Here is a 22428-nt window from a genome sequence, read left to right on the forward strand (position 1 = left end):
GGTTATGAGTATGCAAGCAGTGGGCTGTGAAATGTATGTTATTTATTTGTCTGTGTGGCATATATAGGTGTTTATGACTTGTACGTATACCATCTGCAAAGGGCCTCAAGGGGCAGATTTGCAACTAATGGCCCAATCTCTACCAGTAGTCTCTTCACATGGTCACTACCAGAGTGATGTTTGTGTTGTCTGTTTCTTTCAATGAGGAGGCCTTCATGATGTAATAAATTTACAGGTGGATGGATATTCTGTTTGCCAATTATCAACACTGATTCAGGCTCAATGTATGGTGCAGTATTATCTTGGTAACTTGACTGGTCCATGAACTGAATGGATCAGCATGCTTGACCTTCCTGAGGAATGTACTATGTCCACTATTGGAAAATATGTCCCCGGTAGTTTGCTACATCTAGTGGTTCATGTGGGATAGTGCTCTAGTGCACTTTAGTTTGCATATGCAATCGGTCTTGTAAAATATCTTCTCAAGAAAATGGTTCATGCAATGATGACCAACACAGTGGTTTAACTACTCTCATGACCTTAATCCACATAAATTTTAGTTGCAGGAACATGTGAAAAGTATGGTGCAAGCTACTCCAGTTAGTAATATTGATGACATGGAACAGTGTTCAACTGTAAAGCTGCGGGATAAATCTCTGGTATTGTAAAGCAAATTTACTGAAACATGGGGCATTGCCCTGCCACGCATCCATTAATGTTCTTGGCAGACATCTCCTATGATTTAGTCACTGTGTGTTGGAATTGAACTGACCAGCAGAGCTCATTTGGTTACGTATAGTACAGTATTTTATGACACTTGAAGTACTGGACCTCAGGATACTCAAAATATAAGAGTTCATGATACAGATGACATTTTTCTGGGAATATACTAATTCTTGATTTTGTCATCACAGTTAAATCCTAACAAACTATCTTGTCAACATACAAGCATTAAAGCACCTTTAATTGAAATGTTAATAAAAACATTTGCTCATTTATTTCTTATATTTATATGTCGACTATATCAATAATCACTATCAATAATCTTATTTATTTCACTTTTAAATATGAAGAAGTGATATTAGACAACAAAATACAAAATGTACTTTGAAAAGTTTTGTAAATGTAATTCCAATAATCAATGTATGCATTTATCATCTTTGGACTTCCATGTACCCTCTGTCACACACCATACAGTGGCTTACAGGGTATCTATGTCAATGTTGATGTAGATGTATCACATCTTTTTGTGTATCTCACCAGAGAAACACATTACTCATTCCATTATGTGTTAGGATGTGGGATGGATGTATCGAGGTGCTTTGTAAGAGAGACGTCTTTGTTTATTGTATCACTAACGAATGTGAACATAGCAATTAGCTGATCATAACAGTAAACTAAAACGGAAGTTTAAACTGCAACACACATCTGAAACTCTTTTTTTTGTATGGTTAGCATTGTATGAGAAAGTGGACCCATTACCTTTTTGCAGCCAAGCAAGAATTAATCATGCGCTTAGACAAAATGAAACCAACATACCACATGGAGATAATCTACAAGATTTGAGCAGAATAAGCTAAGTGAACTGATTTATAACTGTGCAAATACAATTACCATGGTCAAAATTTGTGCACTATTTGGTTTTGCATGAATGCATTTAATTTTCAATAAAATCTGACTAGATTTTGTCCATTATTAGCAAAAGAAATAACAAAAAATGAAAAGGACCCGGTAAGAGTTTACAGTACACTTAAGCGTGTAACTTGGTAACAAGACTGTGTACAACATGGGTTCATAGACAGCAGTTATTTGGTTTTGCAAGGAATCCTTCCTACCCCTCACCCTCTTCCACTTTTGGAGGTCTCACCTGCTCGCTGGCAGGCATCAATTTTGAAAGCAATATTCTGTAACCATTGTTCAATTACAATGACAGCTTAAAATATGCCCTTTTGAATTTCAGTACCAGTATTTTGCCAGACACACATGGGTACTTTGAAGACATAATCACATTTATTTTGACTTCAAAGTCATAGGTATCATTATTCTCTGTCAAATGTGGGTGGTCTGTGCGTTTTAGATACTCGACATTACCTGTCAGTTGGAACTGATTCTACATCTGCACCACATCACTTTGACTCTGATGCACACATCAGTCAACTTCCCTGGCCTTCTGAGCATTACATGATGATGCAGACCTGATAATTTATAGCAATTGGGTCCTTCGTGGCATGATGGATGTTCACTCTACTGTTCCACAGACGTCTCTAATGTGTTCCTACTGGTGCTTTACTTTTAAATGAAATGCTGCAATCCAATCAAATGCAGTGTTCTACCCACAAGTAGTGCTCATTGTAACTATGTGTATGTTTATAAACAATGTCAAGAATGACCTGATCCATATAGGAACAGTCACAATAGCAACACACACCACATATTGAGGTGATGCAACAACTTTTGTTGATGTGGGTAGATGCAGAGATAACATCTAAACTGTCCACAAGACAGCCTCTCTGTAGTTTAAGCAACAGAAAAGCAGCAAGGCATTCAACAAGATGGGAAATGAAGTACATATTGCACACAGGTTGCCATCACTATGTTTACTATAGCAGTTTTCATTCTTTTGTTATACTGTACTTGCAGTGTTCGTAATACATGTTTCCTATTTTATAATACTCCTATGTAATAATTCAGATTTTCAAAAGACACTAAAATCCTATTTCCATTTAATCTCAGTAAAAAGAACATCCTGTACATTTCCATCAGGAAGTATTAAAATTGCCATTTTTTTGTATTTCCGTATACAGCATTTATTTCTAGATAGAAATACTCAGAAATGAAATAACTGTATAGGTTTTACTCACCCCATGAGGTAATAGGAGTGAGTTTTGCAGTAAAAGTAACAAGCACTCTTGAAGTAAGAGGTGCTAATAGGTCAACAGTGCAGTACACTTGAAGGCAGACCACATCTCGATGGGAACAATTGAATGATTGTACACTGGTAGATAAATCTTCAACCTCTTTTTGTGTCACTTGCCGTTTTCGGCGTCGTTGTTGTATGACGTTAATACCACTCCCAAGAAAGTCACCCTCAGGCTCACCAGAATCCCAAGTTTCCATTGAAGTAAAGTCCAGTGGACCTACATGATGACAGTTTAGTGGTTCGTCATCAAGATATGCCTGCAAAGATAAATTTATGATTAATCATCACTACATATGCATATCTTGGATGTGTCCTCTTATTATTATAACAGACATAAATGTATTTGTAAATGTATTCCAAGTATCACTATAACTTATTAAAAACAGACAAAATTGTTATTGTTGTTCAAATATCATTCTAAAGGAAATCCCAGAAAAAACATTTTGTTTCCTACAAGAGCTTAACTTGACCTGCTCAAAAACGTTATCCATATCTTACAATATACAGACTTTATTTCAGAATAGGAGATTAAATTTAAGGGAATTATGATATCCATAGTGACAATGAAGTTACAACATAATTCATTAAAACAACAAAATATTACTGACGAAATGTCAAACTTGTGCCTCATTAGTGAATTTCATTAACTTTTGATTTCACAAGTTTAATATAAACAGTAAACAATTAATACAGTAAAGACAATTCTCTACCTACAAAAGTACTTGAAGACATTCATTTTTGGACATATTTTTTGCATATTGAATATTACAATTACCTTTGGTTTATAAATTTCAAGGAGGGTTATGATAGAGTTCTTCATCTTGACCTGCACAGGAATATGGAATTCAAGGCCAACATCCTGCACTGGACTTGGTCCATAATTAACAACCTGTGAACATAATGTGTTTTTTTGTGTGTCTGTCACATATATTGCATACAGTATAAAATCACTTTATTACAATTAACATGTTCATTGAAATTTTTGGAATATGAGGTCAGTTTTGGACTGCACATCCCTTTTCCTATTTCCCTACAACTGAGGGTCACACTTAATGTTATTAATTCCCCTTTTTTCTCATTCTTCCAGTTCTGACTATGTAATTTTTCTCATCCCTCTTTCTGATTCTTCTTCCATCTTTTAACATTGTTTTGATCTTTTTCTTTTGTTCCTCTGTCTTATACCTCTGATTTTACAAGTTCACTTCTTTTTTGTGTGTCTTGGACGTGAATGATTTTTCTCTGTTCTACCATTTACCTTGTTATTAGTATCTATGTATTAAGATTATTACATAAAATAAGGCAAAGGCAATCACTCCCCTATAGTGTAGAGACACTTGGAGCACAGAAACATGTAACAGGAAACAACATCCTCACTAGCTTTCAAGCTCTGCCAAAGTACACACACTCACATGTACATGAACATGGACCATGTTCCAAAGACTTGCCTTTTTCCTGCTATTACCTTCTTGTGTCCTTCCCTACCTCCACTCCACCTCCCTCAGCTCAGCCAACTGCTTTCAATAACTGAGTATCAATAATCAGTCTCGCTGTGATCACAAGAGTGTGTGTTCAGGTGTCTGTGTGGTTGTGTGTGTGAGTTTGTGTGCATTTGCTGTGAAAAGAGCAAGAGCTCAAAAGCTTGTGTGAATGTTGTTTTCTGCTATGTGTTTCTGTGCTCCACCCATCGGCCCAGTAGAGGTAAGTGGTTACTGTTGCGTTATTTTACACACTGCTCCAGCCAGGATTTACCATTATTGTTATTAAGATTATTAACAGCTCGTAACTCACTGTCCAAGTTTCCACCGTCTTTCTTGTCTCTTTACCCTTTAGCTTCTAAATGATACCTTAATTTAAAATTTCAAGATACAGTGGTGCATTCTGTGTATTACCCTCATTTTTGCTATAAATTCTTTACATATAAATGAATAACAGCTCATTGAGAGAGTATATTTTGGGAGGAAAAAAAGCCTTCATCTAAACAAATATAAAACAGAGCTTCCATTATGATTATTAGATATTTTTCACTTGCTTTTAGCAGAATATATTGTTCCCTCTGCAATTATTTTATTAAACTCTAGAACTAAAACATTGTTCAGAAGCCTTACTTTTACATGAAGAGCTTGGCTGTAACAGTGGTATGGGGCAATTTGTTTGTTTTTGGAAAATTGCACAGTACAGTTTCAATAAAATTTCATAAATAAGAGATTTCAAGTAAATTAATTGTGATTTCTTTACTCAGATTTGGCAGTTTTTAAATACCTCCAGAGTAACAACATATAAGCTGTTGATTGGAAAACAGATAGTGGTACAGAAAAGCCGGCAGATGTAATTAAACCCCAGTGATATTACTGGGCTAGACTGCCTTCTGTTGACAAAGGCATCTCATCTCCCTGCAGGAATTTCCCACTGATGCTAATATAGATCTGTTTTACCTAGTTGGTTGTCAACACTAGTAAGAACTGTGCAGATGAGATCACTAGGTAAAGTGGAAGTAGAGCCAGTTACTGTTGCTGCAGCAGACAGACTAAACATAAACCTAAGTTATGACTAAATGTGAATATTGGAGAACAGTTACAAGAAGTCAATTTAGTTATGCATTCAGAGGAGATGGTGGACATGGCATCAGCTCATTGTCTGATTGTGAGCTACTAGGTAGAGGAGTGTTAACTAAAGCCACTAATGAATACTTCACACAATGGAAATCTGGTATGCTATGCATTCTATGTGGCCATGATCACTAACACGCTGCTTGTCCACAGGAATGACCACTGTCAAACTGTGGCCAAGAAGCAGATGGACAACCCAGCTGCTGACCATGGCATCCAGTATGATGTGCTTGACTTCAGCAACTTCTTCACAGCCTTTGCCACCTGGATTTCTCCCACCAATATGGTCCTTTGTCAATGGCATAGGTAGGAACTCACCCTGCAACATGTCCTTCACTCCTGTAACTGTCCTGGCCCCAATCCTTGCTAGTCTCTTTCATCCACCTGCCTATTCCCTTCCTTGCTCCTTCTCCAACCCTTCATACTCCTTTTACCCTGCCAGTGCAGCAACATAGTCATCACTCCTTCTCTACTTTTCTCCTCTGTCCTTTCCCTTCTCCCCCAGCACAGCTTTCCAATTCTGCACCTAGCAGGCAACTGTCCTGATCATCCACATCATATACTTGTATACTCCGACAGGCAGTACTACCATTTCCCACCAACTCTTCTTTGCCATCGCTTCCCTCGCCACTCCATACCTCTTCTGTAGCCCCACTACCCAAACCAGGAAAGATTTCTGCTCACTTCAGATGCAGTTGCAGTTGGGCCTTACCACCCAAAGACAACAGTCGCAATGTGTTTAATTATTTCTGGAAAATAATTCATCTAAGGAATACAGTGGATGGCCAAGCAGGTATTCCTTTAACATATATCTGAATAGCATTTCATTTTCTCTTGTACATTTATTATAATTAAGGAGTGCATTAAAATTCTTAATAGCAGCATAGTTACTCCCTTCTGCACAAGTGACAATTTTTTTATTTCAGAATGGAGATCATCTTTACCTCCAGTGTTATCGTTGTGGTATGAACAATTTATTTCATACAGAGCATAGTTTCTGATGAATTTTGTCATTAAAAATTATGCTCAGTATGAAACACATTGTTCATACCACAACTATAATGCTACAGGTAAAGATGATCTCCATTTTGAAGTAAAAAATTTGTCACTGGATGGAGTAAAGTATGCTGCTATTAAGACTTTGAATGCTCTGCCTAATAATATTACATGTACAAGAGAAAATGAAATGCTATTCAGATGTACATTAAAAAAATACCTGCTTGACCATCCGCTGTACTCCTTAGATGAATTCTTTTCCAGAAATAATTAAAAGTTTCCATATACACTTTTAATGTACTCCTTGAATAAAAAGATACATCTTGTTATTCAGTTATTAAATGAAAGATACAATACTATATTAATGTTAGACAGTGAATTATAATACTAGATAAATGTTCGCTACTAATTAAGAAAAATTGATACCTACTATTGTTTATATTATTGTACTGTTATTATTATTCTGTAGTATTTGTTGTATTTGTATAATTGTATTGACACATTCCACATCCAAGTGAATTACTTGCATGTATGGATCCATGGAATACACATACCAAATAAAACAAATGGATGTGAGTTACATATGTGTGAAGTGCAAGTTTTTGTTTTTTCTTTGTCTGATGAAAGACTTCATCCAATAGATAATGATATCTAGCAGTCTTTTTTACTGTGCCTGCCCACCACTTAGTGCCCCCTCTATGCAGTGAGTGGTAATCTGTTCTTTTCATCTTCAGATGGACTCAAGGAGGTTGAGCAAAGGAAGGGTAATCTAGAGCATAAATAAGATAAAAATAACAAATGTAGAAGAGAGTTGCTGAAGAAGAGCAAAAACTGGAGGTAAATTCTGAAGATGAAAGATGAATTTTGCTTAAGGAAGTAGAAGTATGAAATGTAGTAAGCTGGAATCTAATCCCTCTCTTACATTTTCTACTCCCAAAAACAGCTAAGTTTTTTTATGCTTTCAATCTATTCCTAATCCAGTTGCACATGTAATGTGTACAGAAACAGATAAATTGTTATTTAATGAAATCTTATTTAAACTTATAGATCAGTAGTTTATATTTTTCTTCCTCATAACAATGATGCACTTGATTTTATTCAAAAATGGGTCAAATGGCTCTGAGCACTATGGGACTTAACATCTATGGTCATCAGTCCCCTAGAACTTAGAACTACTTAAACCTAACTAACCTAAGGACATCACACAACACCCAGCCATCACGAGGCAGAGAAAATCCCTGACCCCGCCGGGAATCGAACCCGGGAACCCGGGCGTGGGAAGCGAGAACACTACCGCACGACCACGAGATGCGGGCACTTGATTTTATTGGAACACTGAGTAATTAAAAGTTACAGTTAAGTGAAGTACCAATAATGTCATATATGGTAAAACATTTTGAGCTAATGAGCAACAGAAGAGGTATTGTTGCCAATTATTTGGAAGCAGACATACCCAAAATTCTGAAAATATAATTGAAATTATCTGTATTTAGTTAACTTGCAAAATAATTGACATTAAAAATTTGGACCCAAAAAATTTAAATTGCCTATTTTGCTTTAATCACTGCAAATTCTGAACTCTGACAGTGTAATATTTTTGCTTAAAATTTTTGTAATAAGACAAAACCTCTTACTAACTAATTCAGTGGGTAATTAAGCTTTCAAATGATTTAGAATCATAAATCATTTATTTCAGGATGGTTATACTCATAAATAGGGGATTTCAGATGACATATAATAATAATGCTCTGTACACTTTTGAGAATTAGTAACCTGAAACATTTTTCATAAACAAACAATATTTAAGTCTTTGAGTCCATTTAAAATAATAAAATCTAACCCAGTCAAATTTCAAAGCATTTAGTATTTTCAGAAACCACATCAAGTTCTTACACTTATCTTTATATAGCCATCCCTCCCCCAAAATCAGCAGTCAGTGACAAGCCAGCAGACAGATGAAATCTGTATGCCCTAAAGGAATGTTGGAAATTAATATAGACACATGAAGTATGAAATGAAGAGGCTTCAGAAAGAACAGACAAGGGAAACAAATCTGTGAAAAATCATTGCAAAAAAAGATGTGTATGTTAGTGATATGTCCTATGGCAATCAGGATATAAACTTGTCACAGGAAAAAGTACTGAAGAGAAGTAAAGACAAACATGAAAATATATTAAATAAATTAATGATGTTTAACCTAGTAGATACCAATATGAAGTGATGTAAATGTTAGAAAAGACTAGAAGAGATGGATGATGGCATCAGAGCAGTCAAAGTTATGATGATGGAACAAAAATATCTACAAATTATCCTCAGGTTTTTGTGTTTTCCAACTTTTATATTGTTACACAAGCAGACAGCAGTTAACTTTAATAGATTAACAGCAACCTGAAATTCAAACAAAAATACTTTGATGGTCATAGAATTAGATATTACTTTAGCATTACATATAAGTAACAATAATGTTCTTACAACATTTGACTCTTGTGCTAAAAGTTCCACTGTACATTGGTAGCTAATGTGGTGGATAGAAACTGTTTCCTGCAAATACATTTATTTACAATTGCATTACTGATCAACTTTACATTCCTGAAGGTTTCCTTCTATACTCTGCTAAGTGAGTAGGGGTATGTATGTACACTTACCTGAAACAAATGCCTGAAAACTCGCTTCTTTTCTAGAGCTTCATTTGATTCAACTGCGCTGCTGTTGGTAGTAAGAAGAAGCTGCTCATGACTGCTTTTCCTGTAAAATTGAGTTATACTTTTTCAAGAACCTCTGCACATAATGTAAAAGTTCATAATAAAAGATGGAATGGACAGAGTGTCTATACTTACCAAGATCACTAAGAATTTGATATAGGTGGTATGAAAAAAAAGGAATAAAGATTTGGGTTTAATGTCCTATAGGCAACGAATTCTTTTAAAGTAGAGCACAAGATCAGACTGGGCAAGAACTGAGAAAGAAACTGGCTGTGTCCTTTTCAAAGGACTGATATTAGCACACGTGTTAACTAACTAGGGAAACCACGGAAGACATAATTCTGAATGTTCGATGAGGATTTAAAGCCTGCATCTCCTGAATGTATCTTAATCATTATACTGCCTTTCTGAATAAGAGTATCCAAGACTCAAAAAGAATGTCTGTAGCATACAGAACACAGGTTCTCTCCTCTGGAGAAAAATAAAATGTAGAGATGTTATTAAAAAAGGTGGAGGGGGGAGGGGGGGTTGTTCTCCTAGGTTTTGTCCAGAATTAAAGAAAGTAAATACAAATGAAAGAAAGTTCACTAGTAATTACAGTCAAACTATTTGAAAATTTGACTTAGATCAAGATCTTTATTGATCTAAATAGCCCCCTCTTTGATTTCTTACAACTTTCTTTCTCTCCAGAGTAAGGAACATGATTTCTAAACACTTAAATTGGATAGCAACAATACCAAGTCACATTGTGCTCTAGTTAAAACCCTGTAAATTCCCTAATATTCCCTGCCCAAGCTAGAACTCTGTTTCAAAGGTATTCTAAAAAAAACAGAGCATTAAACCCTAAACTGCAGTTTTTCATAAAATTATTTTAACTATTTCTTCTGTCCTCACAATATTCCTATCAATTTTAGTGTGCAGAATGCCATCATTCAGTAATCATTTATACATTATTAAATGTATTAACACAACACTGGAAAATCATGGATGGATTACACGTAATAGAAGCAGTAAAGCGCTAAACAGGCATAATCAATATCAAAATTGTTTGTAAGCTTTCTGACAATGTCCTCCTTCAGAGCTGACTAATAAAAATGTAGACTCTAATACTGTTATATTATCCTGGGTAGTTACAGTACTTGGAATGGCACAGTTTGTGAAGCAGTCATTGAAGTCAAGCATGTTGTGCTTGACAGTGTGTTGCAACACTGAGTGCTCAACTTTACTCATAGCCACAGTTTAGCAGTGTCCATTCATTCAGGTAGTTGCACTCACTTAAAGGGCACTGGAAAAGTTACAATAGAGTTGGTATATTGACATGACTGCTTTCACATGTGGTTCTGCACCTGATAGAATAGGATTTGCCTATGACTCAACTGGAATAGACCACAAGGATATGCCCCTTGTGGCAAGAAATTGGAAGGAAGCATGAGATACGGATATTTTATAAATCAAGTGGGCAGTGGTATATCAATTACAAAGAGTTGGTAAGGACATTGTTTATTTCAGAGTACAATGAAAGATAGTCAAAGCTCTGGCAGAGGATGTGAATACACTGTTCCAAACCGATAGTGTGGACAAAAATGGGAGTCCTCCTTTGCAACTAGTTTGTGGTGTTAATTGGAAAATTAGGGGCATATGTAGGTATGGTGCAGGAGATGTGTTCATGGACTACATTTGGAGGGTAATGTCTGTTTGTGAAATCCACAGTATGTACTTTTGTTTAATGGGCAAGGAATTACTTTGCCACTCCTGTTGAGCCATCCACAGAGGCTAGACAGTATGGGGAGACTTTTTAGTATGGAAGGAATGACAGTTATTGAAGTGGAGGTACTATTGATGTTTGGTGGACCTCATATGGACAGAGGCTTTTATGGAGCCATTGTAAATGTGGTAATCAATAGCCAGAAAGAGGGTGCTGTGAGCTGAAGAGTACCAGGTAAAATGGATTTGAGAGGAAATGTTAAGTCAGTAGTGGAATGAAAATACAGTGTCTTGACCATGGGTTCAGACCATCATCAATAAACATGAACCAGAAAAGGGGTTTAGAATGTTAGGTGGATAGAAAAAGTTCCGCTGGATGTCCCATAAAGAGGTTGGCTTATGAGGATGCCATGCAGCATCCCATGGCTGTGCTACAGATTTGTTTGAATATCTTCCCCTAAAATTTAAAGTAATTGCTGAAAAGTATATAGTTAGTCAGGTGTGTAAGGTATGATGAGGTGAGTTTGATGTTGGAAGTGGTAATGGGGTAGTGATGGTGAAGAGGCAATGAAGGACATGGATCAAGTTCTTGACATAGCAAGTTAAGCTAAGGGCAATGGATTGGAGGTGTTTATCAGGACTGAAATTCTTTCTGTGGGAACACACTAACAACATTGATATTGCTCCATATAACATTTATTAATTTGTATTTGCTCAAATTAATAAACATTATATGGAGCAATATCAATGTTGCTATTAAGTTGTACGTGCTCATCTCCTATAAGTCCAGCCCGTCATCCAAGTCATGGGAGATGGGCAACAGCATGAAGTAGGGGATTGCCTGTAGGAGCGAAGTACAGTGGGGACTGTGTGTGCCCCAGGACTGCTACAGTAGCTGTGAAGGTCCTACAGGAACCCTGAAAAGTGATGGCTAATGGGGCTCTGGCGAAGCTACAGTAGGCCCAGCAAGCCACTAGTGGATTATGATTTCTGCTTTCAAAAATAGAACAGGCCATGAAAGGGACAGATTTAATCAATGACAAACTGGCTATAAACAAGGACTAAGATTTGGAACATTAAATATATAAAAATTGACTTGAAAGGTGGAGGAGATGGTAGACACAATGGAAAGAATGAAGTTAGACCTATTAGGGTTAGCTGAAACGAGGTGGAAAGGAGAAGGAAGGAGAGAACTGAGGAAAGGCTACCAACTGTAATGGAATGGAAATGAGGAGGGAAGGAGAAATGGAGTTGGAATAGCAGTAAGAGATGGATTAATAGAGGAACTGAAGAGAATAAGTGATAGGACGATGAAGACCAAAATATCACTCAAGGGGACGAACATAGAGGTAACACAAGTGTATGTGGGTTGCACTTCTGAGGAGAAGCAAGAGTTTGAAGAGGAAATGCAGAAGCAGATGGAAGGAAGAATATGATAGCAATGGGGGATCTAAATGCACACGCTGGAAGAGAAAGACAAGGCTGTGAAAGTGTGCTTGGACCAGAGGGTTGGGGCTGCCAAAATGATGAAGGTGAAAGACTATTGGAATTCTGTCAAAGAAATGGCTTTCTGGTTGGGAAAGAGAGAGCCACAAGATTACCTGACTTAAAGAGAAAGTCGATAGTTGACTACTTCCTGTATGATAGTGAGATGAATAGGAACATCATTGACACTAAGGTAATACCATCAGAGGCCTTGGATAGCGACCACCATTTGCTGGTTAAGAACCTGAGAGGGACTAAGGACAATAAAGGGACAGAAGACCAGGGAAGATGTATAAGGGTGTGGAAGTTGAAGGAGGAAGAAAGCAGGCTACAGTACCTACAACTAGTAAAGGAAAGCATGCCAAAGGATGAACCAAAAATGGTAGAAGAGGAATGGGGTAGATTCAAGGGAACATTAGTAAGTGCAGTGGAAGCAATATGTGGGAGGACAAGCAACAAAAGAGAAGAAAAGAAACACCTTGGTGGAATGATAAAACAAAGGATATAGTACAGAAGAAGAATAAAGCCTTTAGGGTGTGTTTCCAGAAGAGAACAGTAGAGACAAGAGAAGAGTATCAGACAAGAAAGAAAGAAGCAAAAAGAGTGGTAGCGGAGGAAAGAAGAAAGTGACTGAAACAGTGGACCAGAATGATGGAGGAGGATATTGAAGGTTCAAGGAAGGTATTATATGGGATGATTAAAAATAAGAGGAAGAATGGTATGACAGATTATGCTCGAATGGTGAACAAAAGTGAACAAGATGTAGATAATAAGGAGGAACTCAAGAATATGTGGAAGGAGTATTTTGAAGAACTCCTGAACCCGAATGGAGACCTAGATGAAGAGGAACAAGCTGAGGAGAAAAAAGAGGAGGAACAGCAAATAGAAAAAGACTTTACATGGGGAGAAGTGGAAGAGGCACTCGGAAAGATGAAGGGAGGGAAGTCAACAGGTGTGGATGAGCTAAATGTAGAGATGGTAAGAGCAGCAGGAGTGGTGGGGATGCAATGGCTATATCGAGTAATGAAAATTGTGTGGAGAAATTTAGTATAAGTAACAGTGAGATGATTATCACAACAAGAAAGCAGGAGAGAGAAACAGCTGGAATAACAATTGGTGGTGGACGATTGAGGAGAGTGGAGAGTTTAAAGTATCTTGGAAGCCTGATACAGGAAGATGGAAAAAACACCAGATAAACAAACGAGCGGGGGAGAAAAGCAGAAGAATTTCGGAAGAGTGTCAGAAGCCTGATATGGAGAAAGGATGTACCCCAAATCAGTAAAAAGGTTATATATCAATCATACTATGTCTCGATCCTGACATATGCATCCGAAACCTTGGTTATGAAAGGAAGAGAGAAAAGCAAAGTACAAGCTAGTGAGATGAAATTCTTGAGAAACAGTATTGGAGTGACAAAGATAGACAGGTTAAGAAATGAGAGGATCAGAGAGTTAATGAAGGTAGAACCATTACAGGAGGAGGTAGAGAAATCAAGGCTGAGATGGTATGGGCACATTAAGAGAAGAAGATACCCAGGAGTATACAAGAGATGAAACTGGAAGGAAAGGGACCAAGAGTAAGACCGGGAGACAGAGAGCTGAGAGGAGTAGAGGAATGTGTCCAGAAGAAAGGAGAAGGCTGGACCAAGGTGAACACAGAGAGATGGTGGCAAGACAGAAGATGATGGAAAGGCCTATGTTCCATACAGACCCAGCCAGAGGCTGGAAACTGTCCAAGATGATGATGATAATGATGATGATGATGATGATGATGATTTGTACTTGCTCACTAATAATTAAGCAGTGAACTAATGCATATTATATCTCCACTTTTGCGAAACTGGACACTTAAATAAGTGCAGTCGTTCTGGTACTCAGAGACTGCTTCCCATATGGCACGTATGGCAGGTAGGATGGTGAGGGCGGCAGTCTGACTACAGTGACTTGCAAGGGAAGATGTGCTTATAGGACATGCAACAGTGGGAGAAACCAATGGCAGCAGCTGTAAGCGTGGTGAATGCAATAAAAGAAGAAATCACAGATTATCAGATGCAAACGATTATGTGAAGTAGTGGGTGTAGCAAATAACCATAAATGCCCAGTGAATGTAAGTTCAGGTCCTAAGAATGACAAGAAGAAAATCATTGCTTCTAATATCCCTAACATGGTCTCAGAAAGAACAGATGGCTCTCAAAAAACACCTATTGTAGAAAAAGTGTGTGCATCATCTGTCAATATCATAAACAATAATTAAAACACTTCACAAAGTATTAGTTGTGCCTCCAATCTCCCAAGATGTCTGACCCATATGCTTTGCCTGCAGATGTAAAAAATAAAAATATAGGCACACTACGCCCTATGGCAGTTAGGAAGCTGCTCCACAGCTCTATTTCTGAAGCAAAGCATAACATGCTAGACATTTCCAGCTGAGGTATAAACAGGCTTAAAATAGTGGTAAAGAGTCTAGATGTTGCTAATAATACTATGAAGTCACTAGTACTGGCATGAAAGATACTGATATATACATTCCCTATTATTTGATAATTAAATAATGTGTCATAAGAGGTGTGCATCAGACAGTAACAACAGAGGAACTGTTCTTAGAAATGCAGTCACTTATTAAAGTTGTTGATGTAAGAAAGATGAGCAAATTAGTGCTCCAAAATAACAGTCCAATAATTAACCATATACTATTTTGTCTAAAACTGACAGATGAGACTGTGGCTGTGTACAATTAATGTAGGTTAATTCTTACAAAGAAGAAGACAATAACCAGCCACTATTAATACTGCTATTTATTTAGGTAAATAGTGCCGTTACTGGTTTTGAACTGGCAAGTTCATCATCAGATGGCTGTTCACGTGATTTGCAAGATACACTTTACATTATTGTCAGTTTTCGATTTTTATTTTTCCACTGTGGCAAAATATTTTTGGTGTGTTGTTGCCGTCGAAAATTCCACATGATTTTGTTGCGAAGTTGCAGGATTGTATTTTTCGAATATTCCAAAATATATCCAGCACTTATTTGTAAATCTGCAATCTTTGTGATAACTTCATATGTGGCAAATTCATTTGGTGTATGTGTATGTGTGTGTGTGTGTGTGTGTGTGTGTGTGTGTGTGTGTGTGGTGCTTTGCACAATATGATGATGTAAAAATTACACAAGTGCCTTTGTCAGCACCAACTCACCAAAAATATTTCGCCGCAGTGGAAGAATAAAAATCGAAAACTGACAATAATGTAAAGTGTATCTTGCATACCATGTGAACAGCCATCTGATGATGAACTTGCCAGTTCAAAACTGGTAACGGCGCTGTTTACCTAAATAAATAGCAGTATTAATAGTGGCTGGTTGCTGTCTTCTTCTCTGTAAGAATTAACCTACATTAATTAATCATATATGTCACCGGTCTTACTGCAGTCTCCATATATGTTTTGACCAGGCTGATGAATTTCTTAAGGCTGCCATATTCTGCCATGATTTCTCATTTCTCATACCGTTTTTTCTGTGCACCAAAACTTAGGCTGTCATGAAGTCAAGAACAAGCCATGGATGTTCTTATTGTATTCCATTAGTTCTTCATTGATGGTCTTGATGCAGAATATGCTGTTTGTTGTTGTTGATCTACTTTTCCAAAAAGCATTCTGGTAGTCCCCTATTATGCCCTTGATTTAGGGGATTAGTCCTTGGAGTATTATATGGGACAGTACTTTGTATGCTGTGACTGTGACTGGTAGAGAAATTCCTCTGTAATTCCTGCAGTTTCCTTTATCTCCTTCCTTGTATATAGGGATAGTGATTAATTCCTCCCATTCATCTGGTACTTTTTCATCTCACTAAATTTTAACACAGTCCATTCACTACCCATAAAAATTATGGGTGTTTTGTGATTCTCCTAACTGTCAGCACTCAAGGAATGTCTGAGTATGGCCTTCATGATTGTTAATTCATGATGCATTATTTCCCAGCAGTGATGGCTTGTAGTTAGCTGTTCACTCTTTTAATACTTCTGAGAGCTGCTAGATGGATGTTCTTGCTTCCACAAAGTGTTATGTAACTTGAAAACCAAATTACAGGCATGATAAATTCCCAAACATTCATTGTTGCAGTGTGCTTCTGTAGTTGTCTTGATTGCAAAAGTTTGGTGTGAAATGGGAGATGGTTGATTGATGAGGAAATTCTGCAGCCACTTGAAGAATCTGGATCTGAAGTTGATTATGATGCTTTTGAAATAGATGGCAGTATTTCTGAAACAGATGGTCATCTGATTTTTTTTCTTTATCTTAAAAGCAGGAGCCACAAAAAGAAGTTGAACAAGTTTATGACTTCTGGGGGCTGCAAAACTCACTTTGGCCCAACTGGATTGTGTTAAGAATAAAATGAAACAATTGTTCATGACATTTCTATCAAATGTCAGCAATTACAGTGGCATTCTACCACTTCCAGCTGCTTTGTGGTTTCTCAATTTTTTCAACCTGCTGGTTACTGCTTTGTATGTTGGGCAAGTTTTCTCCAGTTTGTTGCCTGTTTCTGTACAGTTCAGTTAGTTGTCAAAATACTCTTTACAAGTCTGTAATATCTCATTTGATCCAGTTATAATTTTTCTTTTTTCTCTTGGTAGCACGTTGATTGTTTCCTTCTGTCTCCCTGTAGCCATGTTCTAAATCTTCATTTTTCCTATCCTGTAGCGCCCACGCCTTCCTGGCTGTGTTGCTAACATCTACCACCATTTTGCATGTATCATTGAACTATTTCTTCGTCCCTCATTCTACTTTTGTTAATGTTTTTGGCTGATATTTGATTCACTTCTTGAAGCATGTCCAGAGTATATTTATGTCTTAGTTTCACTTTAATTCATTTCCTTTGCTGTTTTGTCAGGTGCTTCAAATATGTTGCTCACAAAACTCAGAGCTTAAACAAACTCAACTGTTCAACAAATACAACTGTTCAACATGTTCAGGTGGTGGTAGTTGCTGTTGTCACTGCTGCAAGATGTGTGGCCAGGCCAGGAGTAGGAAACATGTATGTGAGTGGATGCACTCACAGTTGGATGATAGTGGTGCTCACAGCACACCCTCAGAGAGACAAAGAGAGGCCTTCCATGCATGCACACTGGGTAATGACTGTGCTGCTGGACACTCCTGTAGTTATCAGCTAAATTAAACCTCTGCAGTGCAACATGTCTGGTCATTAACCAGAGGTTCTTGTTTCTCTTGTTTTCATTTAATGGCGGGTAGTGCTGGATGCCAGGCAGTGCTTATTTGAAAACCTGCACCCCTATTAAAATTGTCCTCTGTATGGATATGTATGGCCTTCTTCAAAACACAATCCCAGAATGATGATGCCAAGGATAAAATGTCAGTCTTCTCCTAACACGTGATGCCCTGTGTTCAGGCAGTGCTCTGCTACAGCTGATTTATCAGGTTGGCCCAAGTATGTATGACAGACTAGAGGCATTACCTATGTCTCTCCAGCATTTGAACTCACTCCATCCAAATATTCAGTCCACCATGGAAGTGGAAGAAAATAGGATCTTACTATTCCTGGATGACCTGGTTAGAAGAAAAGTTAACAGTATGGTGGGAGACAGTTTCTGCTGCAAGCACCTCGCACAGAGTTATATTTGCAGGTCACAAACTGTCATCATCCTGCAAAATGCAGTAGTGTCTTACACTCTCTGGTACACAGAGCATATGTGGTCTCAAATGCTGACAGTCTCCCTGGTGAGCTACAACACCTAAGAATCATGTTACAACAGAATGGATACTCTGATTGACAGATATGCAATGCATTACATTCTGAGCAAGTTCAGTGTGGGGATGTAAATAAAGATACAGAGATACCAAACAGTGGCCTTCTTCTAATATTTTGGCAGCATGTCAAGAATAGAAAGAACCTTCAAGAAACACAACTTTGTATTGCCTACCATATTCGTACATGCCAGTGCATGACAAGAGGTTTCGACCACCTCCCATCACATCCTGAAATGAGGACTGTTCTGCTCACTATCCTTCCCACCACTTCCACAGTGGTATTCCACCACCCACTGAACCTACAAAATATCCTCGTCCATCCCTAATCAAGCCCTGCTTCGAACCTCTTGCCTATGGTACATATCCTTGTAGCAAACCTAGATGCAAGACCTGTCTCATAGATCCTCCCGCCACCACTTACTTGAGTCCAGTCACAAGCATCACCTACCCCTCAGAGGTGCAGCTACCAGTGAAACTAATCATGTGATCTACAAGCTAAGATGCAACCACACTGCTGCTTTGCATGTGGGCATGACAACCAACAAGCTGTCTGTCCCCATGAATGGCCATCAAAAAACTGTGGCCAAGAAACAACGGGACCACCCACTAGTTGAGCACACTGCCCAACTCAATATTCTTCATTTCAATGACTGCTTCACGGCCTCTGCCATATGGATCCTTGCTACAAACACCAGCTCTTCTGAACCGCGTGGGTCGGAAGTCTTACTGCAATATATCCTGTGTTCCCATGGCCCTTCTGGCCTCAATCTTTGTTAGTCATCCTCTTCCTATATCCTTCCCTGTTTCAATTCCAACATTAAACAGGCTTGTATTCCATCAATGCACTCAAAGTCTGTCTGCTTCTCTCCTTTTCCACCCCCTCCACCCCCGCCCCCCTCCCCATCACCTTGTTCTCTGTCTAACCTCTCAACCATACCTAGCTGCCCTATTCTCTCTCCATCTCATCCCTGCTCCCACAAGTAGAATTTTACCGTCCCCCTTCCCTACCCACCTCCCTGACCCAGCCTCTTCTTTATCCCCAATGCCCAGATTGCTTCTCCCATCACGTGCAGTTGCTGGATGTCTAGCCTCGGCAGCCAGAGACAGTGGTTACATGTGTGTGATTCTGTTAGTGTGAATGTGTGTGTGTGTTTTGCCTAATGCAGAAGAAGGCCTTCTGGTCATAAGCTTTCGTGTTTAGCAGTCTTTTCAATGTAATTGTTTGCAACTCAATACCTTAATTAGAAAATATCATTAATTGAAAATATTCATGCAGTACAACTCTGCAGACTTGGTGCAACGTAGGAGACATATTTCAGTAATTGGACCTATAAGGTTCAATAATACAATAATCCAACATAACAATAATGCATTTTATTTTTCCTGAAATTAATTATCTTTCATGATAATTGAATTTGGAGTTCGGAGACGCAGGCACTTTTCATTGTGAATTCTGTCATAGCTGCTGTGGCATTCTGGACTTTGACTACATAAATTTGTTACCTTAATTTTTCTGTATAGAATGACACACAGCATTGATTGATTAACTCACTAATTAATAATTTACTTTAAGTAGCAATGTGATGCTCATTCATGTAAACAATGGATTCACATCTGTGTAAGTATAATAGTTCCATAAAATATTTTGAATTTGTAACTAGCAACATTTTTTATAATCCAGAAGTCTATTGCTCCCTTAGTCCATCAATAACAGTAAATTCCAACCTGGCCGAATTTTAAAGCTTTATGTGGTTTTCAAAGTAACAGTTTGTTCCTACACTATCCTTTACAAGTTCCTGCGGGAACACTACTCTCTGTGCCCTCAGTGGCTCAGATGGATAGAGCGTCTGCCATGTAAGCAGGAGATCCCAGGTTCGAGATCCGGTCAGGGCACACATTTTCAACATGTCCCCAATGATGTATATCAGTGCCTGTTTGCAGCTAGGGTGTCGATTTAATTATCATTTTATTACAACTCATCCATGTATAACCACTGTCTCAGGCCATTGTGGCCAGACTGGCTAAGGGTTCATGGGAAAGTAGGATGCATTGAAGGAAGAGTTCCTCCTGCACAATTCAGAAGAGCTGCTGTTGGCAGCAAGGATTCAGATGATGCAAGCTGTGAAGAGTCATTGAAATGAAGCACATTGTATTCGGCAGCACTTCAGCAAATAGGTGATCCAGCTCTCTCTTGGCCATAGTTTGTCAAAGGCCATTCATGCAGACAGACAGCTTGTTAGCTGAAAGCAGCACAATGGTTGCAGCTTAGTTTGCAGATCACATGACTGCTTTCACTGGCAGCCCTACTTTGGGTGGGATAAGAGATGCAAATGTCTGGAATGGATTAGGTGGTGGTGGAAGCACATATGGGACAGATCTTGCATTTAGGTCTATTGCAGGGATATTAGCCATGAGGCAAGGGGTTGGGAGCAGGGATGGAGTATGGATGGACAAGGATATTACATAGGTTCAGTGGGCCATGGAGTACCACAGTTGGGTGGGGGTGGTGGGGAGCATAGTGGAGAGGATATTCCTCATTTCAGGGCATGATGAGATGTAGTCAAAAACATGGTGGAGAATGTGATTCAGTTGCTCCAGTCCTGGGTGGAACTGATTCATGAGGGGAGTGCTCCTTTGCAGCCAGATGGTCAATGTGTGGAAGCTAACAAGTAATTGGAGAGTCGAGGAGCAACAAAGCAGGTGGATTCCATCCAGCTGTTATGTTTTCCTTGCCCCCAAAATTAATATTATTTTTTCCACATTTTGTAATATATTCAATATGCTCAACTGTATGACATGTTCACAGTACATAAAGATCTTGAATACTGATTCAGATCCCCTCCTGTTTAACTTTATTATCATTCTTTTGGTTTACTAGGAGTTAATGAGCCAGTCAATTTGATAAAAATTATGATAATTACAGAATACCACTAATCTAAGATTTTGTTATCATTGTTCATATGTAAACATATACCTGACCATTAACTTCCTGATCGAGTAGATGAATCCCTTGTTTTGCAAATCAGTCAGCATAAATAATAGAAATTGTCATAGTACGTAAAGTTGTTTCTGCAACAAATCTTCTTCTACTATTCAATTCCTCAGAATCATAATTCTTTAATTGGAAGTTGTGAAAGTTCAGTAAACAAGATAGCTAACTTTATTTCTAATTGTAGTAAACTTATAAACAAGAGGTGCAGGAAGTCATTTTTAGTTAGTCTGCAGTGAGTCTGAAAGGAGCAAAATCCATGTTCACCAATACTGGAAGTGTATTGCAGACAATTTAGTACAGTTTAAAGTTGGAAAAAATACTTTGAATAATCTAGATTTCAAGTCTCAAAGTTGGTTCCATGGTTCAGTGACTGTTTCTTACTGACTGATGTGGTTAAACTTCAATGATAGCTAATGCAAACTGTGACAATAATACTGGAGTGTGAACTGAGTTAGTTCTGAATATCAATTACTGTGGACATCTTGTTCATACTGATTTGTCTGTTAGATATGAAAGTGTGCATTAAAAGAATAATTATTTGACTGTGTTAAATGTATGTTTGCCACATATGAACTTGGGCGAATGACCACTTCAGTGTTATTTTACTACACACAAATAATTGCATTGTAGAACACCAACTGAGTGTAATATGTGACTAACTGTTAATCTGTGTATAAATTATAATGTGTGAGACTTGATCTGGCCATAAACATTAGTTCATTCATCACCAAAATGCAATTAAAATGTGTGAACTTCGAATCTCATGTAACCTACATCATTTGAAATAATCTAGTTTTAGACATCAATTTTTGAGCCAGATTCGATGGAAGCACAGTTACCAATGTCATATTTGTACAGGTAAATATGGTTACACTACAAAGGCACAGGAGATCTGTTTCTGTACAAGAATGGGAGGATAATTTTGACCCGTGAAGCCATTAGCGAGGCACTTAGTGTATCTGGAGAGGCACTGCCCATCACTACAGTAGTGTAGGCTGTATAGAAGAGACTGCTCTGTATGAAATTGGTGGCAGTTATCAATATGGAGGAATTGCTTGTGGTTTGGTGGGCTTGATATGGATGGAGGTATGGATGTGACCTTCTGTGAGATGGAAGTCAACATTGAGGAAGGAGGCTTGTTGAGATGATAAAGATCAGTTGAAGTGGATGGGAGAGAAGGTGTTGAGGTTCTGGAGGAATGTGGGTAGGGTGTCCTCATCCTCGATCCAGATCACAAAGATATCACCGATGAATCAGAACCAGGTGAT

The 22428-nt window shown here is 38.1% G+C and overlaps 1 protein-coding gene across 2 annotated transcripts in view; it reads right to left on the bottom strand.

The window, feature by feature from the left end:
• The window catches only part of LOC124798036 (integrin alpha-PS4-like), a 179330-nt gene that overhangs the window by 18467 nt on the left and 138435 nt on the right, over window positions 1-22428 (bottom strand). For both annotated transcript variants that reach the window (XM_047261256.1, XM_047261255.1), the window contains exons 18-20: window positions 9168-9267; window positions 3696-3809; window positions 2862-3177 (exon numbers count right to left, since the gene is read on the bottom strand). In XM_047261256.1, the coding sequence (XP_047117212.1) occupies window positions 2862-3177; window positions 3696-3809; window positions 9168-9267 (530 nt within the window). The remainder of the gene's footprint in view (window positions 1-2861; window positions 3178-3695; window positions 3810-9167; window positions 9268-22428) is intronic.

The sequence above is a fragment of the Schistocerca piceifrons genome, chromosome 5 (genome assembly GCF_021461385.2).
Source record: "Schistocerca piceifrons isolate TAMUIC-IGC-003096 chromosome 5, iqSchPice1.1, whole genome shotgun sequence".
Lineage (NCBI taxonomy): Eukaryota > Metazoa > Arthropoda > Insecta > Orthoptera > Acrididae > Schistocerca > Schistocerca piceifrons.